The sequence below is a fragment of the Panthera pardus genome, unplaced genomic scaffold (genome assembly GCF_024362965.1).
Source record: "Panthera pardus isolate Hobbes unplaced genomic scaffold, ASM2436296v1 HiC_scaffold_11, whole genome shotgun sequence".
In the NCBI taxonomy this organism is placed as follows: Eukaryota; Metazoa; Chordata; class Mammalia; order Carnivora; family Felidae; genus Panthera; species Panthera pardus.
In genome coordinates, this window is record NW_026526666.1 from 106,431,071 (window position 1) to 106,456,695 (window position 25,625).

Genomic DNA, 25,625 nt, shown 5'->3' on the forward strand with positions numbered 1-25,625 from the left:
GGGCCCATGCTCACCCCCTGAGCCCGTCCCACTGGCTTCCAGGTCACCACTCAGTTCCTCATCGCCGCTCCCATCAGCACTGCCAGATTCGCCAAAGGCAGATGTGGCGAGATTGGGGGCTGTGGCAGGGGCCGTGGGAGGCATGGTCAGCACGGGCCTCGTGGTTGTCCTGGGGATGCGGGCAGTGGTCCGAGGCCCCGGTGAGGGTCGAGGAGTGGGCCGGCTGTGAGGGGTACTGCCGGGAGTCAGGGGGAGGGCGCTGGGTGGGGGCGGCAGCGCCCTGCTCACGTTGAGCCCCAAGGTGGCCACGGGTGCAGGAGATGTTGGGCGGGCACCAGAAGCAATAGCCTCTGCAAGAAAAAGAGAGTCTGAGTGGAGGGCTGGGTCGGGTGGTCAGCCCAGTGTCGGGCCTTCGCGGTCAGTTCTGGGGCGGTGGGTTGGGCCTCACCCTGGCATGGGCCAAGGCTCTGGACAGAGATGTCCAAGCCCTGGCGGCAGGCGATGGTCCTCAGTTGGCACTCGTTGCCGTAGGTGACTCCGTCCGACCCACAGACCTGGGGCACAGGGCAAGGATGCTGGCGGAAGGCCCCTCGCCTCTCCTACCGCCCTCCACATGCCCCACCCCTCACCTTGGTGGCACTGGCCTCTGGACAGGTGGGTGTTGGGCACACGCAGTGTGCGGAGCCAGCTTCCTCCACGCAGGATGCCCCAAACTCGCAGCGCATCTCAGCACAGGTCTCGGGCGCCAAGGAGTCTGGGGCAGACACGGGGGGCCCTGCTGGCTGAGGAGGCCTGGCCCCTATGACGGCCCCACCCCCAGCAAAGGGAGCCAAGGTCGGTGCCAGGCACGGCCCTCACCTGTCTCACAGCCAGCAGGGCCCAGGGTGTGGCCGTCCGGACACTGCCCGCACTTGGGTCCGGCCACCCCAGGCTTACACGAGCACAGCCCTGCCATCTGCTCACAGTCGTCCCGCACAGCACCCCGGGGGTCACAGCTGCAGGCTGGGGGGCAGGGGGAAGAACCTGAGGTCCACGCCTGGTTTCCCCACTGGCTCCAGAGCCCAGCCCAGCTCCTGCCTGGTGCGGATCAGGCCAGGGTCTGAGCAGGTGAGACGAGGAACACAGTGACAAGGTGGACAGGTGGGAGTGCCCACCTGGGAACTGACCGTCGCCCCTGTCACTCACGAGTGCAGCCGCTCCGGCCGTCGGTGACAATGCCACGGAAGTTCCAGAAGCCGGGCTCACAGCGATCACACTTGAGGCCCCCGACCCCTGGGCGGCAGGAGCACTGGCCTGTGGCTGGGTCACAGGTGCCACTGTAGGAGCCATGTGGGTTGCAGTGGCAGGAGCCTGCAAGGCCAGGGCAGGATAAGGTCACTGCGGCTACATGGCTCCACCCGGCTGGGGGTCGGTGTTGGGGTCAAATACTCACTGGGGCAGCCAGCCAGGCCCACACCGCGGGCAGCAGTGATGTTGTCCTGGCAGCAGCCGTAGGGGGTCTGGGTGCAGTGCGGGGGAACTGCAGGTGGCAGCGGGGCCAGGGTGGGGCCTGCAGGAAGGGGGCAGAGGGTTCAGATGTCACGCATTGCCTGATGCCCACTTTGGGCCTGGCCACTCCGCCTCAACCTCCCCTGATGGCAACTCCCACCAGGACCTGGGTACCTGGGGCTCGGACCACACCACTTATAAAACACGTCCGGACGCATGGGACCAAGAGCATGCAGAACACCCAAGGTCACGTATGTACACACACAACCGGAACCAAACACGCTTAGGGTAGCACGTTTTCACAGACTGGCACACACACACACAAACACACGCACGTGTGCACCTTTGCCAACGTTCCTCCAAAACCGCGCGCATTCAAACACCCCGCAGACATGCATGTGCACACGCGTGCAGAAGTCCACGCGCATACGCCCGCGAGCACTCGTGCACACGTAGAAGTACCTAAACGTGACGTATCCACCGGATCACCGTCAGTCTTCCCCCAAAACAAAGTGTCCAGAGCGTGGGCCTCCCTAACACGCGGCCTCCCTGCACCAAAGCCCAGTCTGGCGCACGGTGGGTGCTCAGCGCACCCGCTGACCGATGGGCACCCTACGGCCACGTGTGCAACTACACAAACACGAATGCTCGCCACCGCCGCACATTTAAAACGCTTACGTGTGCGCACGCCCCACACGGCACGCGCGCGGCGCTCACGGGGACGTGCCTGCCCACATGCCTCACACGTGTGTGCACACACGCCAAGGCACATTCACACACAGGGCACAGGCCACACACACCCAGACGGAGCCCGCGTGCCCACTCACCACGGCAGGTTCCCTGAGCCGCGACGTACAGTTCCCGCTGCAGCTCACACCGGGCCTTCTTCAGCTCGCACTCGGTGCCGTAGGTGACCCCGTCGGAGCCACACACCTGAAGGGCGGGGTCAGCGTGGGTGGCCACAGCCGCTTCCCCGCGGCCCGCCCGGAGCCGGGGGAGCTTGGGGGGGGGCGGGGGGGGTTGCTCACCGGGCTCCGCGGGGCGCTCTGGCAGCTGAAGTCACAGACGCAGGGCCCGTCTTCCGAGTCCTCGTCCCAGACGCCGCCATGCTGCCGGCACAGCTCCCGCTCACACTCGCCGTCCTCTCCAGAGCCAGAGCCTCCGGAGCCGCACTCGGCTGCGGGGAGGGGGCCGGGTCACCCGTGGGGTCCTGTCTGAGGCGGGTGCACGGCAGCCCCTGCCGGTCATCCCCGAGCCTACCCTGCTCACAGGGCCCTGCCCGGGCCTCCTCGATCCGTGTCTGCTGCTGGCAGGCAGCCTCCCGGAGCTCACAGGCGCTGTGGTAGGTGACACCGTCGCTGCCACACACGGGGCCGGGCGGGGGGCGCTCACACCGGGGACACACGCACCGTCCAGCCGAGCACACCGCGCCAAAGGCACACACCGTGTCTCCGCAGGTCTCTGTGGAGGGCGAAGCCAGGCGGCGGTCAGGGGACGCCAGCCGAGCGGGGGAGACCCAGGACCACAGCCTGCCGGCCCCCACGGCCCCACTCACGGCAGCGTCCAGCCGAGACCACACGCAGGCTGATCTGATGTGTGCAGGCGTGGACGTGCAGCTCACACTCGCTGGCATACGTGTGCCCATCAGAGCCGCACACAGGCTGGGCCAGGGCCACGCACTCGGAGGGGCACACGCAGCGCCCGGTCTCGGCCTCACACAGAGCTCCGAAGCGGCACTGCCCACAGCGGTCTAGGGAAGGGGCTCCGTCACCACGGCGACCAGGACCCACGACCCACTGGCAAGACCCACTCGCCCACCACTGACCACAGGGTCCTCTGCGAGCCACCCGGATCTCCCGTCCAAGGGTGCAGGCCGTGGCTTCCAGCTCACACGTGCTGCCGTACGTGACGCCATCACTGCCACACACGGGATCATAGATGCCCGAACACGCCTGCTGGCACACACACTCGGCTTCCCCGTTCTTCACGGCACACGCTGCCCCAAACGGGCACTGCACCCCAAGGCACGGGGACAGGGGCTGGTCTGGGGAGGACACAGGCACCCAGTGAGCTCCACCTGCTCCCCCGGGCTTATGCACAAAGCCCCCAGCTCCACGCAGCAGACCCTCTCCCAGGGTGGGGACAGCAGAGGGGAGGCGGACCGGGAGAAGGGCCGAAATGCTCAGGACACAGCAGAGAAAGGGACAGACACACGACAGACGCGGACAGGGACACAGACCCAAACAGCCTCGGCCCCCTGCGTGAGTGGAGGGAGGGGCCGCCCCCAAGACGCAGGAACTTCCTGACTGCCCCCCCTGCCGTGGGTTGAGGGAAGGCCAGGCTTATGCAGCCATCCGGGTCACTGACCCCTGGCCACCAACAGCCCTGGGACACCCACACAGGTAGGGGGGCTCTCTCCCCATGGGGGGGGAGGAGTCTGCAGCCCACAGTCACACCCAGGGCCACAAGGGGGAGGAGGTGTCTGTCCACTTGCTCTGAGGACCACAAGGCCAGGCAGCAGCGAGCCACCCCCCCTCCCTGCTGTGCCGGGGGCAGACCTCGGGCTGTGGGCTCCTGGCGGCAGGCGCGGTACCTCATCCTGCCAGGTCAGGCTGGAAGACACAAGAGGCGGAGCCAAGAGGGAAGGAAGGACAGAGGAGAGAAGACAGACGCAGAGAGAGAGAGAGAGAGAGAGAGAGAGAGAGAGAGAGAGAGAGAGAGAGCGGAAAGACGGACAGACCGACTGACAGGACACGGGCTGGGGGTTGGCAGAGCCACAGCAGTATATGCTGTCTCCACCCTCCACGGCCCGCCCCCACGCAGCCCGAGCCTGACTGAGACTTTGCCCGCACAGGGCCCAGGGGACTGGAGGGCGGAACGGCCCCACGCAGGCACCAGGGAGCCGGGCACCCGGCTCTGCCCACTCCCCGCTGGGTACTCCCGGCACCCTCCGAACAGAAGCCACCGCCCCAGAGCCTATCGACAGACAGCAGCCCGGCCGGGCCTCCCCCGTCACCGGCTCTCGCCCAGGACCCCAGCGGGAGTGTGACTCAGGATGCGGATGGTGTGTGATGACAGCCGGCAGGGACCCATGCAGGACCAGCCCGCTTGCAGCGTGGGCCCCACCCACTGGTGCTCACCACACGGGCCCTGGTGCTTGGCAGGGATGGCGCGCTGCTGTTGACACTCAGCCTGCTGGCGCCAGCAGTCACTGTCGTAGGTGTGCCCGTCGTGGGCGCACACAGGTCTGTAGGCCCCGTCGCAGATGACGCGGTCACAGGAGCAGCGGGGGCGACCCCGGCGGATCAGGCACACGGCGTTGAACCTGCACACATCTGGGCACTGGTCTGGGAGGGCAGAGCAAGGAGATCAGACCGGCCGGAGTGCCGCCTTGGGACTCGTACAGGAGGTGGTGAGTGGGCACCAGGGAGGAGCGCAGGAGAGTGTGGGGACCGGCAGGGATGTAGGTCACACAGAGCGGCAAGGCCGGGCCCGCCCGCGGCCACCCACCTTGAGGCTGGCACTGGCCGGAGCGCACTTTCTGGAGGAGGAGGCCACGGGCAGCTCCCGTGCGGCCCATCGTACAGTCGTTGTCGTAGGTGACCCCGTCGTCCCCGCACACGGGTGCCTGCCGAGGAGGGCAGCTCTCTGGCCGCAGCAGCATCTCAGGGCGCCGCGTGCGTGGGTTCACACGGCAGATACGACTTAGGTCACTGCGGGCGCTCTGGCAAGGGTCTAGAGGGCAGGAGGGCGGAGGTCAGGGTGCTGTGCCGTGCACGCGCGCGCAGAGGTCACGCTACGCGCACAGGGGCAGGGCTCACCACAAGGGCCGTCGAACTTCTTGAAGATGTTCTCTTGGCGCGCGCACGCGTGGCGCAGGAGCTGGCACTCGCTGGGGTAGTCGGCCCCGTCGCTGCCACACACGGGGCCGTCAGGGGGCCCCCGGCAGGTGGCCGGGCACAGGCACGTGGCCGTCTGCCCGTCTGCTGAGCGCACACAGGTGCTGCCGAAGCTGCACGTCACATTGGAGCAGGGGTCCCGGGAGCCTGTGGGGGTGGGGGGTGGGGTCACAAAGCCGTCCCCTCTGCCCTTGGGGCAGCGCCCAGAGCCCGCACTCACCGCAGGGCCCGCGGCTGAGGAGGCGGATGCGTCGCTGCTGGCTGCACTGCGCCCGCTGGAGCTCACACTCGTTGCTGTACGTGGAGGCGTCGGAGCCACACACAGGCGCCACCACAGCCGGACAGGCACTCTTCTTGCACACACAGGAGGCTCTGCCGGAACCTTCCGCGCTGGGCTCACACACGGCGCCAAAGCCACACAACATTCCTCGGCATGCTGGGCGTAGGACGGGAGAAGGGAAGGTCAGGGCCCAGCCTCTGCCGCCCCCCGGGCCCCGGTGCACACTTCCAACGTCCACGCATCTGCACTCACGATGCACTCGGTGTGTTCGTTCGTTAGCCCCACGGACACGTCCACACACGTCCACGCTGGCACGCGCGGAGACGTACCTATGTGTGTCCATCGCGGCCATGCACACACGCACCCGTGCGCGCTGACAGGACCTGTTCCCTCTCCCTCTCCAGCCCCACCCACCACAGTCCCCCCCCCCCCACCCCCCGCCACCAGCCCCAGGGCCTTTCCTCATGGTAGAACCTTCTCTGCCCCCTCCCCCAAACCCCACAGCTGTGCAGGGGGGCATCCCCCAGATCTCACACCAGCACCAGGGAATCGAGTCCACCTGTTCCTGACCCACCGCCGTGGGGACCCTACACACAGAGCCACACACCTACAACCCCCAGGACAACATCACAGGGAACTGGCTCCGGGTTTGCTCAGGAACCCACCCTGCCTCCACATCAGAATCAAAGCCCCTCATCTGACCCGTGACCCGCCCCTCAGAGCCCCGGTCCCGGCCCCTTCCTGGGGGCGGCTGCTCCAGGGTCCCAAAGTGGCCCGACCCCTGCCACCTCTGGCCTGAGTCACCTGGTTTTAAGGCAGGTGTGGGGGAAGCATCCGGGGTCAGGCCACACATTCCACCTTCTGGCTCTGGGTCCCTCCTTGGCCCCGGCCCCAGGCCTTCCCCTCAGGTTTCCTTTCTCCCCACATCTTTTCCACGTAAGCTCTGCCTCTCGGGCTTTTCTCGGCCCACCCTGCGAACCTTCCACATCTCTCTCGGTCCCTCAGCTATGGCGTTCTCAATAGGGCCTTCTCCAGGGTTCCTGGCCCTCCCACCCTCCCGGCCTCCCCCGCTGAAAGCTGACGGGGTCTCTCTCTGAGGTCCCTCGGGTGCTCACACACCTCCCTCTCCCCCGTCTGTCCTCTGCGGCCTCCATCTCAGTAAATGTCCTCCCCCTCCTCCCCAGTCCTGCTGCCCACCCCCCCCCCATACTCTCCACCGTGACCTCCTCTGGGAGGCTGAGCACAGGGGCTCTGCAGATCTGTTACCCTCCTCTTTAAACACTTCAGTGCCTAACCCTGTAGTTAAAAACTGTTGTGTGCCCAGCACACACCCTGTGGCTGAACCTCTACTCTCTACAGCAGCCCCAGGAAGTATTGCTCCTGACCCCACCGGTGAGGGACCACAGTCCCTTGGACCGGAGGAATGAAGGCTCTCGGACATTTAAACCCAGAGCCGTCAGAGACAGGTCCTCCTGAGAAGACCCAGGTAGGCTGACTGCTTGGGACCCCCACCAGGACCCCCACCAGGACTGCACGCCCACACGAGTGCAGGCCCGATATAGGCTGCAGCCGTTTAGACCTGATGAATGTTTAATCGCTTGTAATTATCATTAATAAGTTATGGTGCAGAGGGTGGGGTGGCTCCCCCCATCACCTCCCAGCAGGCTCAGAAAGTGGGGCAGGAGGGGGAAGCACCTCCATTCCGGGGGGGGGGGGGGGCAGGGCCCCAAAGGGAGCTGCAGCCAGCCGTTGCCACGGCAACAGCCCACCCCAGGCTCCTCCGGGCCTGACTGGGCATCCCTACCCCCACCCCACACAGGCCGAGTGGACCGAGGCCTGAGGCAAGGGCGGGGCCAGTAGGGACACCCCAGCTTGGAGTCCCTGCAGCCACCTGTACTCCCCTCCCACTGACACTCCTGTCTTCCTCCTCCCCACCTCACCTGAGCCCCTGCTCCTGCAGAGCCCAGAGCCAGGCTGCCTCCAACTCTGCACTCACCCGCCCGCCCGGCGACTGTGGGCAAGTTATCACCTTGCCATGCTTCAGTATCTCCTTCTGTGAGTGGGGACAGTGGGACCTGCCTCCCAGGGTTACCGTGGGGCCAATATCTGCAGCGGCTTGGAGGGCGCCCAGCACGTAGCTCTATGCGGACCGTAACAAGAACTGTCGTTACATCAGCACCCCGCTCTGTCCCGCCTCAAACCAAACTCAAATCCTGTCTACCCGCAAGCCCTCTTTACTCTCTGTCTCCCTCCAACTCCATCTACTCTCCCCTAGCACCTTCCTCTCATCTTCCTTGCCCGAGGCCCCCGGGACCCCCCGGGCAGAATCCACAGGCACTTGCTGATATCCAGTGGCCCCGTTTTGTTTGGCTTCAACTGGACCTACCGACCGAGGTCTCTTCCAGAGTACTGGACCCCGTGGCAAAGACTTGGTCGTCACCTCATTACACCTCTGGTTCCTGGGCTGCCTGCCGTGTGCCTGTGCCCTTGGTTTGAGACCTCTCTCCGTCTGATCACCCTCGGTCCAGCCAGACCGCTCCAAGGCTCCCACCCCTTGGACAAAGACATCTACGCCTGGATGACCAGCACGTTCCTTGCCCACCAAGACCTGCACCCTCCCTCCACAGCCCAGGGTTCTGCTTTGTCCCCCCAAGATAGCTACTAGTGGGCGATGGCGGTGTTGACAGCTAACCTGTGACAAGCAAGGCTGGGGCACTGGGTCAGGCGGAGGGAGGATGATGGACTGCAAGGTGAGGGGGCTGGGGGCAGAGACCAGAGCCGTCTCGGGGACAGGGTCCTTGGAACTAGCTGTCGGACTGACGGTGGCTGAGGGCAGAGGAGAGGCCAGGGTGCCTCTGGGGGCCATCAAGCTCAGGCTCCCGCACTGACTCCCAAGTCACACAGGCGGGTCCAGCCCCAGCGCTCCCACCTGCCACCACTTTGTGGAGCCCACGCCGCTGTCAGAGTGGTGGTTCGCCCGGGGCCATCTCCTGGCTGCAAAGTGGGGGTAGATCTCGTGGCTCCCAGCACAGTTACAGCCCTTGGTGATGTGACGTGGGCAGAGCAGAAGCCTGAGTTCACGGCGCTCACCCTGTCCAGGCTGAAATGGTTTCCCTCCCCAGACCCGTGCTCAGGCCGTCAGGCTAGGCGAGGGCTGCTCCCGCGCGTAGCCCTGATACAGCTCCACAGCTGCCCGTCCCCATGTCTGCTCTCCACACCCCCCCCGGGTCTAGGGAATCACAGAGGCTCAAGACAAGTTTCTTGATTGGACGTAAAACACGCACAAGCACACACACGTGCACACGTGTTTGCTGGCAAGCTCATCACAACAGCCGTGCCCTGCGTGTGGCAGGCACCACTCGAGCCACGCCCATATTAGCCCTTAATCACCCCATAAACTGCCCCTCATAAATGCAGGCAGGGCACCCATATACCCACGAGCCACGTGTCCTGCCGCATTCACCCCAGGCTAGACTCCTACAGGAGCCTTTCCTCGGCCACTCAGCTTCCCTGCGCAGTCTTGCTCCCTGCACGCCCAAGGGCTCCCTCACGCGTGCCATGCTGGAGGCGGCAGTGGCTTTTTATAACCACCGGTTGGAGTGAGTATATTCAACTCCTCCCCTGGTCTCGGGTGGGGGATGGACTGGATACCCCAAGCCCTGCCCATGGCCACAAGTACACAGTGTGTGTGCCTCGGAGGGATGATGACGGCCGTGGCACGTAGCCGTCCCCAAGGGTGCAGTAGGACCAGAGTGTGGGTGTGGGGGCCCACGTGTGCAGCTGCAGGGAAGACCGGGGTGTGCGTAAAGCAGAGACGCAGCTCTTACGCTTTAGGAGAGGAGACTGGGGACACCGGCAGAGGGGAAGGTGCCTCCCGACCCAAGCCCCGCCTTTAAATCCAGACAGCTCCAGGACCCTCTCCCACAGCCCATCCCATATAAGGATATCCTCCTACGTGTGACTTCTGTGGACGGGGCCAGGCACCTGCCCAGCAGGGCGCCCGGTACTGACAGCAAACCTGGTAGCTCTCCACGTCCCCACCCAAGGAGAGGACCCCAAGCTGCCCTTTCTGGTGGCATCAACAGCTTCCTCCCCTCCCCTTCCCATATTAGCTAAATCACAGTGGCCTACAGACTAGCAGACCTCTCAGGGAGGCCAGCCCATAAAGTGGGTCAGGAAGGCCAAGCCCAGGCTGTTCAGTCTCAGGGACAGGCCCTCCAATCCCTCCTCAGTCACCGGTCCTTCACACCCACCCCCTGCTCTGCACATGTCGTCTGACCCATCTTACAACCTGCAGGCCCCAGGACTTATTCCCAATTTTTCGGCCAAGAAGTGCAAGGCCCACAGAAGTTGGAGACATGCTTGTGTGCGATGGCCCTTGGCCAGGACAGGGCCAGGCCCAAGGACTCCAGACCCGACACGCCCTCTGCCCGTCCACCACTGTGATATCCCAGGAAGGACCCAGGCTCCCTCATCCAGCCTCATCTGTTCCAGATACACCTGATATGTCTGGTGTGCACACCCTAAGAATGGCTCCTGATCCCCAAGAGTGCCACCGTCCCTCCAGACACAGTCTCCCAAGTGCAGCCGGTCCCATCGGAGGCCCCCCACTCACTCACCGTCCGGAGGCACTGGAGGTGCTGGTGTGAAATGGGTCCCAGGTTTGTCTGGAAAAAAACAAATGTCTGAGTTAGGCCTCACTGAGTAGGCTTTGCCATAGCTGTCCCTTTGCCCAGTCTGGAGGGGCCGCCCCTGCACACCCACACCTGCCCTCTATGCCCGTGCCCACCCCCACCCCTGGCCCCATTCTGAGCCCTGAGGGTTGGCCAAAGCCTGTGGGCAGACAAAGGCAGAGGCCCTTGCTTTTCTCTGCCTCTTCAGCTGTGTGGCTGGACACCTGACAGGGGGCTCCAACAGCAGGGGTGTGGGCAGCCTCTTATTCCCATAGGGGCCCAGCCCCAGGCCCTGCCAAAGCCCCCACTTGCAGTGTATTCAGCCACTCCCTTCCTCCCCCGCTCCCAGAACGAGTTGTCTCTGCAGCTCAGGGTGAGGGTCAGCTCCCCATGAACGCAAGGACAAGCTTTGACAGGCCCAGGGGTCCAGAGAATGACTCATCCTGATCCTGATCCCCAAAAGATGCAGATGGCCCATCGGCGCCACCTCTCAGCTGGTCGCCTCTATTTGACCCTGCCTCTCCCCCAGTCTTTGGTGGCTGAGGCAGGGGAACTCAGCCAGCAGAAGGAGGGTCACACGAGCCTGCCCCGGGGGGGGGGGGGAGGGGTGGGGGTGGCCATGCCCGCAGCCACGTACAGTTGTTGAGGAAAAGCAGCACGGCGAAGCCCAGCGTAGAGGTGGCCAGCAGGATCAGGCAGACGTTGCAGGGGATCATGAAATACCGCACCAGCAGGGAGACCCCGCGCTGCTGCCGCGGGTCCCTCTCCAGAGGTAGTGGAGGCATGGCCCTGGGCTCCTCAGCCCCCACTCTCAGGGTGAGCGGGTCGCTCAAGGGGCGCCCTTGGGCCTCTTCGGGGCAACTCCTCCCATGCTGGGTCCCCTGGGGCAGCGGACAGCAGCTCTGTTCTCAAAGTTCAACGCCGGTCACAGCCCAGAGAGCCAGGACCCCTCCGCAGCCTTTGAGGCTCATAATGGGAGATGTGCAAAATTCTCCCGGAGTAGCACCCCAAATGTGGGCTCAGAGGGAGGCGGAGGAGAAACTGAGGGCCCGCCAGCGGCCACCCCCTGTATCCACAGCCCGGTAGTCGTAGGTGCCCGCAGCTCTCCGGCGTGCTCAATCTTCCCGGAGCCCCCGGGAGCCCCCGGTCCCGCCCGCCGGGCGACCCCGGAAGGGCCGGCCCGAGGGGCACTGGCGGCGAGCGGGCCCTCGCCCGGGGACCCCGTGGGGAGGCGCGGGCGGCCGGGCGCGGAGGGTCTCGGGTCCCCAGCAGAGGCGGGAGCGGCGCAGGCAGCGAGCGGGAGGCAGAGAATAAAGAGCGGGTGCGCGGAGGGCCGCGCCTCGGCTCCGTCGCCCTCGCCGGGGCTGGGGCGGTGAGTGAGGGGCGAGGGGCGCCGCGGAGGGAGGGCGGGGAGCAGAGACAAAGGAAGCCGCCTCCGGGGACCCCGGTGTCCGTGGGGAGTCGTGGCTCACGGCGCAGAGGACCGCGCGGAAGAGGACGGGAGGGCGGGCGGGGGCAGCAGCAGGGGCAGGCGGGGGCGCTGGGGTGTGGGGTGGGGTGGGGGGGGGGGTGAGGTGGGAGCCGGGGCGGGGGCCGGGAAGGAACAGGGGTGGGGGGAGAGGAGGCAGGTGCCGGGGCGGGGCCGGGGTTGGGGGGGTGGGGGCCCGGCTCGGAACCGGGTGGGCGGAACCAGAAGGTGTGGGGCGGGGTCAGGGGCGGGGCGGGTCCCCTTCCGCGCCCACCCGGCTGCGCTGGGCCGTACCGCGTGCGTAAGCGGCCGAGGGCGCGGCGGAGGACTGGAGGATCGTTCTGAGCGCACGCCGCGGGGCTCAGGCCCGCACGCAGGCCCCCACTCTACGCTACGGGCGCGTGTGCCTGTGCTGGCCCCGCCCTGGCGCGCGCATGTGGGGGAAGGGTCCCCAGGTACACGCTCAGGTGGGGAGCGGGCTGCGCCCAACGCGGAGGGTGGAGGGGGCAAGATGGGTCCACCCTCCCGGGAATTGGTGGCAACTCCTCAGACCACCCGCGTGCCCCCCACCTCCCTTCCGGCCGTGGAGAGGAACATGCAAATGAGTTTCTTGTAAAGAAGTGTTATGCAAATAATCGCGGGACTCCGGCGCCGTCCCGCCAGCCTGGAGCGCCCCCCAGAGGCCACCAGGGAACGTCGGGGCCGTGACGTCACAGCCGGGCCGGGGGGTGCCTGGTCCTTCCCGGAGTCAGGCCTGTCCACATCCGCCCCCAGAGGACGCCCCTTTCCTAGCCCCTGCCCGGTTGGGGAGGGAGGGAGGCAGGGGTCGCGTACCTTCCCCACCATCCACACCAGTCACCCTCCGCAGCCAGGATCCCACTGGTGGCGATCTCTATGACCAACACCTTCACTGCCCTGCACTCCCGTCCCTTCACGTCCCACAGTCCTCTGGGAGGAACCCCTAAGCGCCCACTGCCACACCCACCACGGCTGGCCGCTTCCAGCCTGGACCTGGTCGCAGGCCCTTGAGTCTCTGCAGTGACCTCTGTCCCTCTCTTAGAGTCTGCCAGCCCTTTCTGAGGAGAGAGGGGGAGGAAGCTTGGCCTCCAAGGCACAGTGGGTCCCTCTTCAACTTGGGATCAGGCCTCCCCCCCAGCCCCATCCTAGGACTCCTTCTGGTCCCTATCCCAGCTGAAAAGATGTTAATTGCACCAATGCTCCCCCCACCCACCCCCATGCTCAATCATACGCATCTACACATAGTCCCACACTCCACAGACTCACGTACCCGCCCACTCACTCAGACCTACACCCACACTGCACTTAGGACTCCGCAGGGTTATTTGTAAGTGAAGTCAGCAGGTCCCCCTTCCGGCCAAACCGCTATTGCCACAGCCACCAGTGCCGCCCTGGTCACTCTTAGGTCTCCTCTCTGTCCTCTCTCAGGTCTGTGGGGCTCCTCCGCCCTGGAACAAGCCCTTCCTGGTGCCAACTCTCCACTCATCCAGAGTAACGCCACCCCAGGGCACCAACAGGTGTCTTAGTGCCTCAACTCCCACCAAGCCTCCACCTGGACTCTCCCTAAAGTCCCTCCACCCGACGATGTATTTCTCTGGGACATAAACATGTTCTTAACCACCACCACCCCCCCGCCCCGTCCCCTCTGGTCAGGTAGGCTCCTCCACACTCCACCCAACCTTCTGCCCGCCCCCCCCCCCACTTCCTCAGCAACAGCAGCCACCTGCCAGCCAGCACCCAGTTCTATGAGGTCCATCTCCTTTGAGTCCTTTCCATCCGGTGGCCAGGCACACCAGTCCCACATCCCACAGGGTTAGCCCATCCTGTCAGGGTCCCCCATCACCAACAGCGGAGGTCTTCAAACCTCTTAGAGCCCTGGAGCCTGAGATTCTGAGGAAACTTTGCAGGAAAAGCCAATCAACAAAGTGGTTTCCTCACCTCGCAGTGCACTGGACCCAGAGCAACAATCCGTCGAACCACCTAGAGACCCCCGCCCCTGGTCAGCCCACCTTCATTCACCTCGGGGGTGCCTCCCACCCTCTACCTCACCTCACGGGACCTTGGCAATGCTTACCACACTGATAGTGCTGGCAGCTCCCCGGGACGTCACCCTGGACTGGGAGCACCCAGGGCAGGGTCTGACTTTTTATCTTCTCAGGGCAGGGCTTGGGTCAGAGCCCAAAGACTTGGTGTAGTGAGCCCAGGCAGTTCACACATTTTCTCATTTACTTGTCACTGCAGCTCCCCCAGGAGCTTGGCTCAAAGAGGACCCACGGACAGTGCTGGGGTCAAACCCCAAGCAACGTTCACGTGCCCACACATGGACCCTGTCTGCTGCTGCCACAGTTTCATGGGTGGGCTTTGCAGGAGGAGGGGCATAAAGGAACCAGGGTGTGGGAGGGGTAAGCCCAGGGATCAGTATAAACCTGGGGTGGGTGGGGGCTGGCAAGGGATTGTCTCCATGGGCAAATGGGCTGGCTTTCAGATGCTCATTTGAAGGGGAGAGACTGGTCCACCCGGCCAGCATGGTGGGGGGCGGGGGGGGGGGGGGAGCTTAGGGCCTGGCTTGGGGGAAGGGAAACCAGCAGGCAGCCTGTCCTTCCTGGCCCCAGTCAGAGTCTGAGCCCCCCACAGGGGCTCCATGCCTTCAGAGAGACAAAGGGCCATTGAGGCCCCAGACCCAGTAGGGGGAGGGGAGTGCAGGCTACCAGAGCTATTTTGGGATCTTCAGACTCCAGATCATTCAGCCCTGACCAGCCCACCAGGCACATGCCCTAGGAAGGGGCAGAGGATATTCTGAGCCAGAGATTGGCCCCTCTGGTCTCTGGGCTCACACACGGCAACATGTGACCGCACAGATGTACACATACACATTCGGTGTTCCAGGTGTCACCCAGGCAGAGACCCAAGTACACGCACTCCCTCAAGTCTGCACTGGGCGTTGTACAAGTGTACAACTCACCGGCATGAACACACACTGGTTGTCTCACACACACGCACATGCCCACACACACACACACACCTCTAATGCTGAGGCCTCCGCCCCCACCCCTGCCAGTGCCACCTCCAGTCTGTCTGTCCCCCCCAGTCCCCGGGGATCTTGAGGCGCGCACCACACTGGTGCGCAGCCGCCTGTGGAGCGCAGCAAGAGAACACAGGCTACCTAGCTGGCCCAGAGTCACAGGTGTCTGGCTGCCCTGGTGGGGGAGGGGAAGAGGACCAGACAGAGCGGCCCCACCCCCAGGCCCCAGCTTCCTGGTGTCTGCTCTCAGGCTGCAGCCATTCCCTCTCCCGGGGCCTCAGCAGACAATGGGCACTTCACAGCGGGATGTCGCTGCTGGCCCAGGGCCAGCCACTGGGAAGGAGGCCTCGTCAGGCCCAAGCCTGAGTCTCACCTCAGGTGCAGCCCAGAGGTACCCATGTTTGACTCTGCGGGCCTTGTGCCCACCCACCCAGCTACCAGGCAAGGCCCACACTTCCACTGGGTGGTCTACGCTGCAGGGTGGTGGCATTAAATGACAGTTTTGAGGAGGGGGTCAGCACGGCTGGATGCTTGGACGCCAGCTGCCTGACCAGCATTCTCTGTGCCCAACCCTCACTCCTTACACATAGCTATTGGTGCCCCAGGCCCTGTACGCACTAGCCTGTCTGAGCTCCTCCACTGGGAAGGCTGAGGATATCCCAAGTCAGGTAGGTTCTCTGCCCTCAGGGAGGGTACAGTGTAGCGGGGGGGGGGGGGGGGGTGACCTAGATTGGAGGGACTGGGGGATGACATCTACAGAGACCTGGGTGATGCAGAGAGGGATTTGCATAGACCAGGAGGAAGAGCTTCCAGAGGCAACTACAAAGGCCCAGGGCCCAGGCCCACAAAAGACCAAGTGATGCCAGTGTGGTGAAGCCTGAAGGTAACAGGCATTAGGAGTAGGAGATAAGGAGCCAGAGGGGCAGATCCTCAGGCCTGGGGAGGACAGGGGGAGGGCGCCCAGTTCAAGGCCTGCACACCTGCCGGGATACCAGCTGTAGCCACCAGGGGGCGCCATCTGAACAGAGGTGGAGGAGAGTAGGTGCCTGGAGAAAAGAAGGTAGGGATGGAGTGGGGCTGATCCACACCCTCTGTCCCTCTTCTCCAGGACGGCTCCAAGTCCCCCTCTTTTTGGTCAGGCCCTGCCCGTCTCCAAGAGGAAAGGAGAGCTGGGGGATCCAGGGAGCCACCCAAGTGTGGACAGTGCGTGGTGAGTCAGGAGAGTCAGGTGAGTCAGGGAGTGTTCCTGCTGAGGGCCCGGCTGTGTTGAACTGGGCACCATGGGGGGTGCACAGACTGGCACCAAGGTCTGAGTGGCGGTGCTTTATGAAGGTGATGATTGGGTTGGCGTCAGGATGCAGAGGAGTGGCAGGCAGACACCGGTGGGGCGGGGAGAGGCAGAGAGAGGTTCAGAGAACAAAGGGGCAGAGAGACGGAGCCCCAGAGAGGAGAGAGCTGCAGACAGGAATGGGGTCTGCAGGCGTGCTGTCATCGTCTGGGAAGGCGCAGGCTCAGAGGGCGAGGGCCAGCTTGCTCTCTCAGCCCGCCGGTTGTAGCAATGGGTTCTGGTTTTCCAGCCCTTTCTCCTGTACCACGCCTATGGCGGCTTGCTCCCACCCCTCACTGAAGCTATGCCCTGCACCCACTGAACCTGCTGCTGTCCTCTCTGCCCAGAACACCCCTGCCCCTCTGCCTTCACCTCCCAACACCGAGCTCACCCCCATCTCCATGGGAAGCCCATTCAGGACCCCAGCAGGGCCTGTGCAGGTGGAAGCAGCTTCTTCCAGGCCCCCCCCCACACACACACACACCTTCTAGTGAGGATCTGGTGCTGGGCTGTGAATGGATGTGTGCATGAGGAAGGAACCACTAGATGGATTAATGAACGGGCATAGCTTCACTGCCTCCCCCTCCAGGAAGAGAGAGACGTACCCTCTTCTCTGGTGGGTGGGCACAGGCAACAATCTGGCCCAGATGTTTGTGCTTTTACTTCTCCCAGATGTGCACTGGAGCCTCTCGTATCTGTGGACGGAGGGGCAAGTGCCCCCAGCAGCCGTGTCAGGCTGTCTGCTTCTCCCAGGGCAGGTGGTCGGGTGACTGAGAAGGGGGGAAGACTCAGGCCCACCTTAGGCCAGATGCAGACTTGCCCCTCCTGACTTGCCCAGCTTGACTCCTTAACTACCCTGCCACCCCCAGAGCCCTGTGTCAGACTCAGGGTCCCACAAGCACATGCTGGGATAGTGAACCTGAGTGGCCCCCAGGGACCACAGCCCTTTCATCTCATCGTTGAGAAACCACCGTGGTCACTCCCAGAGGAGAGCCTGCAGGACGAGGTGCCCAGTCTTTGCCAGGCACAGGGTGGGCAGCAGGCAGGAAATGGGACAGCCATAGCAAACAGAGGCCGGGTCCTGTTCTAAGGCCCCTGAGACACAAGCAAAGGTTGCCTGCAACCAGCCAGTTGGCAGACCACCTGCAGGGCTCCCACCCCAGGCCAAGCCCAGGGAAACAAGGGTGGCAGAAACCACAAGCCACCAGCTGGGGCTCTGACCAGAAGTCTCATGTGCCCAGATCAGTAGGTCTGTGGTTGCAGGCACACGTGCATACAAACACACGCATACACACGTGTGCAGGCCACACAGCTGGAAACAGCTGGCTGCATGTGAGGACAGAAATTTCCCCCTCTCCAGAGCCTCGGCTCCGTTGGGGGGGGGGGGGGGAGTGTTGACCAGGAGGGGCCTTCTTCCCCTTCCCAGATCCAGCTGTAAGCAGCCCCTGGCAGGGGATCTTCCTCAGAGGAAGTTCTCAGGGTCTGCTCTGGGTAGAGGGGCCCCTCTAGGGGAGCTTCTCTCCCCACGGGACGCTCCACCAGAGGCCTAGGTCACCCCCTCTCTAGATCCTAACCACAGCCTCAGGCTCGAACCTGAACCCTCTTAAGCCCCAGTGTAGAACCATGGGGGGCACGTTACCCTCCTTCACTGAGCTGTCGCTATCATTAGGGTAACTGTCACCGGGGTGCTGTCTTGTTTCTCTGAGCCCCCTTTTTCTTATCAGTCAGCGCTTCCAGTGAGAACTTCCTGGGACTTGAGGTATACGGCACTATGTGGGCAACTGTGGTGAGAGCGCCTGCAGCCTCCAGCCCAGCCCCAGCCAGGCCTCAGTGACCTGAGTGGGAGCTTTGATTCCCCAATTCCAGTGGCAAGGGGAGTGCCAGGGCCAGGAGGGCAGAACAGGAAAGGGAGTCCATTCTCTACCCTGTGCCCAGGCCTCTGGGCAAGAGTAGAACTTGTGGGGATGGGGGGCATGCAGGGTGGTGCAACTGGTCTGGGTCCCGCAGGCAGAGGCAAGGGACTGGGGGAGGGGGTTGCGGAGAAGGAGGCCTGTTTCTACAGCTGTTTTCCACCCTCCTGTGGTGATAGGGGGCAGGCTCTGATTCTCATGGGGTTGGGGGTGGGGGATTAACCCTTCAGGAAGGAAGCAACACAGCCAGGATGGATGGAGGAGGCCGTGCTGGACCGTTGGTGCTGAGGTCTGGGCCCCTGTCCCATTAACTTCCCTGGGGCAGACCCATGCTCCCCTCCGCTACCCTGGCACTCGGCCTGCGAGGACTGGTAGGGTGTGGGCGGGCAGCCGCCAGACCTAGGCCAGCTAGTGCTGACCAGGTGATCTCCCATTTCCCCATCTGTGCACAGGAGTCCCAGCACCCACAGAGATGCTGCAAGGGCATAACCAGCCCTACAGGAGTGTGTCCGGCCCGGCACAGCTCGGGAGGCCCAGTGAAGACAGACGGAGAGGACACGACAGTTCCAAAACAACCTTTTTTTTCCATTTCCAGTCTGCAGGGGCTGGGGCTCTTCTCTGGGTGGGGAGCCAGGGGGTGGGTGGGTCTGGAAAAAGCCAAGAGCTGTTTTCACTGGCTTAGCCCTGCCGAAGTAGAGACATCCCAGGGAAGTAACAGGAGAGCCCGCCCTCCGTTTCAGCTAGCAAAGGCCACTCCTGGGACTACCCCAGCGAAGGTACACTAAAATCAAAGCCAAAGCCAGCAGGTGCCCCGGAAGCAATGGACTTCCTGCCAAGGACTCCCTAGGTGGGAACAGGACTGCACGGTGGGGGGGTCATCCCCCACCTGGGCAGACTCCCTCCCCCCAGCTGTGGAAGGGAAGAAGAGAGAATAAGGGCAGGCAACCTCCAGTCTGGGCCTGCCTTCTCTCAGCCCTCTTGGCTGACCTGCCTGGGGGAGGGGCTCAGGAGGACACTGGGTGGGGTCTGCAGGCGGTGGGGTGAGAACCCAGTCTAGAAGAGAGCAGGAGAGGAACAGGGAGAAGCTACCTCCCACTTCAGCAGGGAGGAATGTGGGGGGAGTAGGGTATGAAGGGGGGGGGCGGAATGCAAAAGCTAACTGCCCAGAACCCTCCCCTGAACACCTACCTGCCCCCACACTGTACAGAGCTGGTCTCCGTCTGGGGGTGTCTCCACCCACACCCAGCTCCAAGGCCTGTAGTGCCTGAAAGAAGTCAGAGGGCCCAGGACCCATTGCCTCTCCAACTGGACCGATAGCACTGCCCTCCTGAAGGCCCTAGACAGCTGGCCTGGCAGGGAGGAAGGGACGGTGCTCACTAGAATCAGGCCTGCCAGGTTGGGCTGGGGATTGCTGCCGCCAGGACCCCCTTCAGGGCTGGGCAGGGCTGGGCTGGGCCAATGCCAGACTCACTCTGACCCTGTCCCTGTGCCAGGGCCCCAGAAGGGCAGACAACACTTCCTTTCTCTGCTCTTGGCTCCTAGTGGGGAGGCAAGGGCCCCAGGACTTCAGACAGGCCTATGTCCCTCCCCGGGGCTACAGGAGAAGCCCCAGGACCAGTCTTCTTGAGGCAAGGGTGGGGAGAGTAGTGGGTGTGTGTGGGTAGTGTCCAGGCCCAGGCAAGGTGGCCGAGCACTGGGGGAAATGCCTGCTCAGCTGCCAGCCTGGGCAGGCTCGCGGTGCGTGGGCAGCTGGCACTGGAAGAGGCCAGGCTACTTCCCTGACAGAGCAGGGGGCAGGGGTCTCCCTCTGGCAGAGGCTGCCCCGGAGCAGCAGGCCTCCCTCACCCAAAGGTGGCGCACAGGGAGGGACACATACCTGTCTCAGTTATGCCAGGAATGTGGTTCCCCAGGCGGAGGACAGGGGGAGGAGGAGCCTTCCTGGGGGCCGGAGGCTGGGGAAGGGGGCCTGACCTGGCAGAGTCAGAAAGACCCTGTCGGCCCTGGGGGAGAAACTGAGAAAGGCAAGTCCTAGAGATGGTGTGTGCCGCCGCGGCAGGTTCCCCTTCAGGACACTGCCAGGAGCAGTGCTCAGGCAGTGATGACGAGGGAGCGAGCCCAGGGTGTACCCCAGGAGGTGGGCCTGGACGGACACTGCCCCCCACCTTGGCTGCTCTGGGCCGTTAGGAATGGGGGGAGGGCGGCCCTGGGGAGGGAAGTGTGCCAGGGATAGGGGTTTCCTGCACGCAGTGGGACCTGGCAGATTCACGGTGACTTCCGCAGATTGGGGGCTGCCCAGGCTTCACCCTGGGGCTGGGACAACAGTGCGGCCCCTGGGAACAGAATGGGGTCAGAGTCAGATAGGGAGGGGTCAGCTTAGCTCCAGCCCTGTCCATCCATCTCCCTCACCAGGGTGAGGCGCTTGATTCCCAGAGAACCTAGGGTGGAGTCCTGGGGTGGGGTCCAAGGTCCTTACCTAACACAGAATAGGAGGCGGGCCAATCTCCCACCCTCACCCAGCTTGGAAAGGTGGGCACGGGATTAATACTTGCCCAAGCCTGGCCCTAGCCCCTCGGGATCTTGTGCCTCAGGCCTCCGGAGCCTCAAGGGGGAGGCACCCCTTCACCCTGGGCCATTGGGATGCAGCAACCCTGTCCTAGCACCTGGCCCTCCCAGCCCGCCCCGCCCGCCTCCCCCCACCATGGCACCCTGGTTTGCTTTCAAAGTAGAGATCTATGTCGCCCAGCTCAAAACTTCCCAGGCACCTTACAGTGGAACCCAAGCTCCTCCATCTACACCACCCCCCTCCCCAGAAGGTTCTTCCCTCCACCTGGCTCCACCTGCAAGGCTCCAAGCTAAGTCACAGCAAATGCCTTTCTCTGGGTCTCGTCTTCCCAAGACCACCCTCCCTAGCAGGCCCGCCCACCCCAGGAAGAGTCCAGTGGCTCAGCCCCTCCTGGGTGCACACCAGTTGCTGCACACTGGCCTACGGGGCCAGCACTACCCCTTCTCCAGCTGGAGCTCAGGTCCTGGCCTGGTAACTGAGTGCTGGCTGCCCAGGGCACACAGTAGGTCAAGTCTCACCCAGTCCTGGTTGGGGGGCTCTCCCTGGGTACCCTCCTCTCCAGCTGTCTCTGTGCCCAGCCTGGCATATACAGAGCCAGGGGCTGCCATGGGTAGAACAGGCTTTGGCAAGGTGCCAAACCTTGTTCTGCCCAGGGTGGCCCTCCCACCACATGCCCTCTGACCCCACAGAAGGCCACAGTTACTGAGTCACAGACCCTCAGGCTGGACCCGCCCAGCTGTAGAGTTGATAATTCACTCTCTCTATCTTATAGGGACAGGGGACTTTCTGTACCCTGACCCCTCTTCTCCAGCCTCTCCTTAGCCCCCCCCACCACCACCCATCCCCCAAACTGGGTATCACCATCTCACAGCCTGCCCCATCTCCATGCCACCTTCCCATCTTTCCCCCCAGAACACAAACACCCAGAGCAGGGCAAGGTTGTAAGGTGTGAGGGGGCCAGGCTGGGTCCCCCTCATCTGAGTCAGTGCTGGGAAGAGACCGGGAATACACAGCCCTGCCGGCTTCTGTGTGTAATGCTGTGGCCCAGGACCCTGGAGCAGGCTCAGGAACAGATGATCATAGCAGGGGCAAAATGCCACAGGGCTCCCCATTTCAGGTCCTGCCCCTACCCCTGCACAGTCCCTCTCAGACCACCATCCAGGATCCCGCAAAAAGCAAGCCAGCATCACAGCAGTAAGTTAGATAGAAAGTGGGACTTCCCTGCTGGCCAAAAGAACAAATCAGAGGACAGGGTTGCCTTCCCGAGAAAGGAAGTCACAGACCCTTCCCACTGCCCTGAGGAGGAAATGTTCTTTCCACCACCACCCCCGCCACCCCCCTCCGATGCATCCCTTCCCAGGCAGCCTTGAGAGGACAGACAGGATGTGGGGGCGAGGGGCAGTTCCTACATTCTCCCTGCCACATTCCCCAGCAAAGGATCTCAGCCCCCAACTGCGACTCTCTTGGGGCAAGGGGGTGGGGGGGGGCGGCAGGGAAGCCCTTGGTCATGTGATTCCAGCTCACCTCCCAGAGGCTGGGCTGGGGGAGGGGAGCTCTTGGGCCATTCAGAATAGGCATGTGCTGTGTGGACAGCAGACATGGAAACGTTCTTCGACTCAATTAGAGCATTTCACACCCACTCAAACCCCCAGAAGTCCCCACCCCACACAAACTCCCCCTTCTAGAAATGACAGGCCTCTTGGAACACATAAGGGGGCACTCTGAGGGGTTTGCTCAACATCTGGGACCCGTCCAGACAGATGTTTGGGCTTCTCCAGGAACATAAACAGCTGGTGTTCATTCACCTGGTCCCCTCCTCCCACTCAGAAAAGGACCAGGAGGGAGAGGGTAAGCAGAAGAGGAGGAAGCCTGTCCCCTTTCCAAGACTGGGGCTTGCTTGGCCCTAAGACAAAAGACGGTGGCACTGTGGGACCGGGGGTGGTTAGTGGGGATCCCTGCTAATGTCAGAGATCGGAGCTGTGGCCTTGCGATGGCCAGACTCAGCTGGGAGATGAGGGAGGAAGGAAGGAGAGCAGACTACCCCAAGACACATGCGCTCTAGCCTACAGCAAACTCTCCTCTGCTCCCCAGGGCATGATATGGAGCTCCTCCAAGCCTGCCCACCTCAGTCACCCTCTGCCCCTGGTCAAGTCCCCACATACCTTCTACACAGTGCTCCACTTCCTCCAGATTCCGCAGAGTGATACGCATGAGGCTAGAATTGAGCATCAGCTCGTTCTTGTGGGCTGGCCACAGGTACGGGGGAGCAGGGTTCACAAAGAAGATCCTGGTGTCCCCGGTGGACACCTGGTTGTCACAGATGAGGGGATCTCCAAAGCCGCCAATCACCACCTTGTTGCCACCATCAAGCAGGCTCTCTTGGGTCACCATGTGTTTGCCCTTCAAGTACCGCCAGACCCGAACCTGGGGTGGACATGGGGGGGGGGGGGGCAGGTATCAGTGATCCTCTTTCCACTGGGGAGAGTCCAGGAACAAGTACAGACTGGGCGCCTGGGCTTTTTCTTCTCTTCCCACCTCAGTTGCTCAGGCCAAACGTCCAGAGTAGACTCAAAGCCTGGGCACAGATGTGCGTAGATCTTTGGGTCAGCCCGCAGGAGGGGGCTGCAGGGAAGCACACACACTTGATGGGTGCCACAGCCTGTGCGTGTCACACAGAAGGACGTGTGCCCTCACCCAGGAGGCAGCACTCCCACCCACTAGGTCTAACTGACGTCAGCCACCCCAATTCCTATAATGTCCATCTCAGCTCAGGCTGGAAATGGGAAGGGGATCCACCTGGCCTGGGTGCCTGCTTTCCACGTCCTTACTTTCTCCACCTGCCCACCACTACTTTGGGCCCACCCCTGGGGACAGCCAGGAGCAGCGAACATGGACAATGGGGTGTAAGGGCCATGGGCCCCGAGCTCAGGGCTCTGGGCCAGCTTGGCTCCTTGCAGCCCTGTGGGTGGGCTAAGACACCTTCTCCCCCCACACACCCCAGGAGGTGAAAGACCCCTCCTCCTGCCAGGCTCCTACAGTGAATGCAGTCAAGGCAGCCTCCGAACCACAAAATCAAGTTTGGGCAGCACAGGGCAGCCCCACCCTACACACTCTCACTCCTGGGGCCCTGAGGGTACCTGCTCTGACAAACCAAGCCCTGAGACACCCACAGCCCGGGGAGCGAGGGGGGTGGGTGGGTACAGGAGGGTCTCAGCAGCTGCAGCCTACACTGGGATGTTCTCCAAGGAACAGATCCGTGGGGACATATGCACAGGGGACATGAGTCCACCACACATTCCCTGAGAAGAAGCCCCTTTTCTCAGGAGCTCTGGGGATCTGAGACTTCTGGACCGGGTGATGAAAGACAATGGTGGCCTGCCCACCTGCCAGGTCCCTGCTGGGAGCCTCAGGAAGGCAGCATCTTAGGGACTCCCTCCACCTTCCAGTGGCCCAGTTGTCCAACCTTATCCCTCCCAACCCCAGACACACAGTAGGCTCCAGGAGGATGATAACCAGCAGGGAGAGGACTGGGCCGCTTTCCTCGCCTCCCCCCACCCCAGCCACACCCAGGAGCAGCGGGGAGGAAGTCGGGAAAATCCTGCAGGGACTTGGCAAAGTGCCCTGGCGTGGTGGAGGGGAGGGGGCTGGGCGGGGGATCCCAGCTGTAGCCAACACAGGCCAATCTGAAAGAAGCTGCCCCCCCCACCCCCATCTCCATGGAGAAGGAATGATCCGATTTCTGGTCAGGGAGGTGGTTTTAGGGGCCAGAGCGGGGATGGGCCCTGGATCCCCTAAGTCCTCCCTAGGAACGTGTTATGGGAAAAACCCACCATACCTAACCCAGGAGACTCCCAGATCCAGCTGAGGGAGAGGCCGAGCAGCACCCCTCCCCTGTGGCCAGGGGGATCCAGTTCTCCCAGGAGCAGGATGGGGCACCTGTCCCTGCACCCCTCCACAGCTGAGGCTCAGCAACGGTTCCACCCACTTTTCTGCTCCTGTCCCCACACCTAGTCACTGCAGCACCCGCCGCCAGGATGCCTGGGGGTGGGAGATTCTATGTGCACTCCACTCTCTCCGGAACCCCCCCCCCCCCGCCGCCCTCTGGCCCTGGTAAAGGCCTCTGGGAGGGAGTAGTGACAGCACTGACCATAGGCCAAATTCCCACTTTCACCCCAAACAGCAGGCATCACCTCTCCTTGTCCCCGTTCCTTTCCTATGGCTGATGGGAGGGGGTGCGATAGCCATACAGTTTCCCCTGGGGGACGGCGCACTTGCTTCCAGTAAGGTGGTGGGTTTGGAGGTGGGGGTGGGGGCAGACACGATTGGGTCTCCCGGGCCTTGGCACCACGAGGTGGGCCCGCAGCGGTGCCGCAGGAACTTTCCCTCCGGCACTCGCGAGTTTTCCGGGACCCCGCTCCCCACCCGGGGGCCCGGCGGTCGCCAAAGGGAGCGGGAGCGAGAGCTGCGGAGCGTCTGGTGCCCGTTCCCACGGCCTGGGATGGGGGTCCCAGTGGGGTGGGGTGGCCGGCCTCCGGGCTAGGGGCGCAGGCTGGCAGAGGAAGAGGCCCCCAGCCCCGGCTTCCAGGAGGGGCTCTCTGGGGCGAGGGCGAGGGGTCCCGGCGGGGGCGCACCTTGCACGAGTACGTGTGCTGCACCGGGTCCACGTTGAGAATCTCCTCCACGGTGCCGGTGAGCACCACGTTCGCCTCCTCCTCCCGCCGCTCCAGCGCGCGCTCCGGGCACGTCCCGTCGGCGCGGGGCAGGGCGCGCGCGGCCACGACCAGGAGCAGCAGCAGTGGCTGCAGCAGGGCTGGGCCGGGCGGCCGCAGGCTGGCCATGGCGCGGGCCGACGACGGCGGAAGGCGGCCGAGCGAGCGCCGCGGGCCTGGCCGCGCCGGGAGCGGGACTGGACAGGACGGGACGCAGCTCCCGGGAGGCGGCGGGGGCGAGGGCGGCGCGGGGGCGGGACCCCGGGGC

The 25,625-nt window shown here is 63.7% G+C and overlaps 1 protein-coding gene and 1 long non-coding RNA gene across 7 annotated transcripts in view; one reads left to right on the forward strand and one right to left on the reverse strand.

Moving 5' to 3' along the window:
* The window catches only part of AGRN (agrin), a 34,548-nt gene extending 8,923 nt beyond the window's left edge, over positions 1 to 25,625 (reverse strand). The window contains exons 1-18 of one of the 6 annotated variants that reach the window (XM_053899136.1): positions 25,280 to 25,622; positions 22,811 to 23,072; positions 10,287 to 10,334; positions 5,608 to 5,823; positions 5,310 to 5,534; positions 4,999 to 5,223; positions 4,629 to 4,835; positions 3,314 to 3,532; positions 3,044 to 3,238; positions 2,749 to 2,949; positions 2,517 to 2,665; positions 2,316 to 2,421; positions 1,433 to 1,549; positions 1,186 to 1,350; positions 859 to 1,002; positions 630 to 754; positions 449 to 554; positions 15 to 350 (exon numbers count right to left, since the gene is read on the reverse strand). In XM_053899136.1, the coding sequence (XP_053755111.1) occupies positions 15 to 350; positions 449 to 554; positions 630 to 754; positions 859 to 1,002; positions 1,186 to 1,350; positions 1,433 to 1,549; positions 2,316 to 2,421; positions 2,517 to 2,665; positions 2,749 to 2,949; positions 3,044 to 3,238; positions 3,314 to 3,532; positions 4,629 to 4,835; positions 4,999 to 5,223; positions 5,310 to 5,534; positions 5,608 to 5,823; positions 10,287 to 10,334; positions 22,811 to 23,072; positions 25,280 to 25,486 (3,253 nt within the window). In that variant the 5' untranslated portion in view covers positions 25,487 to 25,622. Of the gene's footprint in view, positions 1 to 14; positions 369 to 448; positions 555 to 629; positions 755 to 858; positions 1,003 to 1,185; positions 1,351 to 1,432; positions 1,550 to 2,315; positions 2,422 to 2,516; positions 2,666 to 2,748; positions 2,950 to 3,043; positions 3,239 to 3,313; positions 3,533 to 4,628; positions 4,836 to 4,998; positions 5,224 to 5,309; positions 5,535 to 5,607; positions 5,824 to 10,286; positions 10,335 to 10,977; positions 11,847 to 22,810; positions 23,073 to 25,279 lie in introns of those variants that run through there. The other 5 variants (XM_053899135.1, XM_019461005.2, XM_053899137.1 and 2 more) reach the window with 5 other exon arrangements.
* LOC128775925 (uncharacterized) lies at positions 11,599 to 18,679 on the forward strand. Its single transcript, XR_008420918.1, has 4 exons — positions 11,599 to 11,712; positions 15,454 to 15,516; positions 15,957 to 16,076; positions 18,538 to 18,679. It is a non-coding gene; the product is annotated as an uncharacterized LOC128775925 (long non-coding RNA).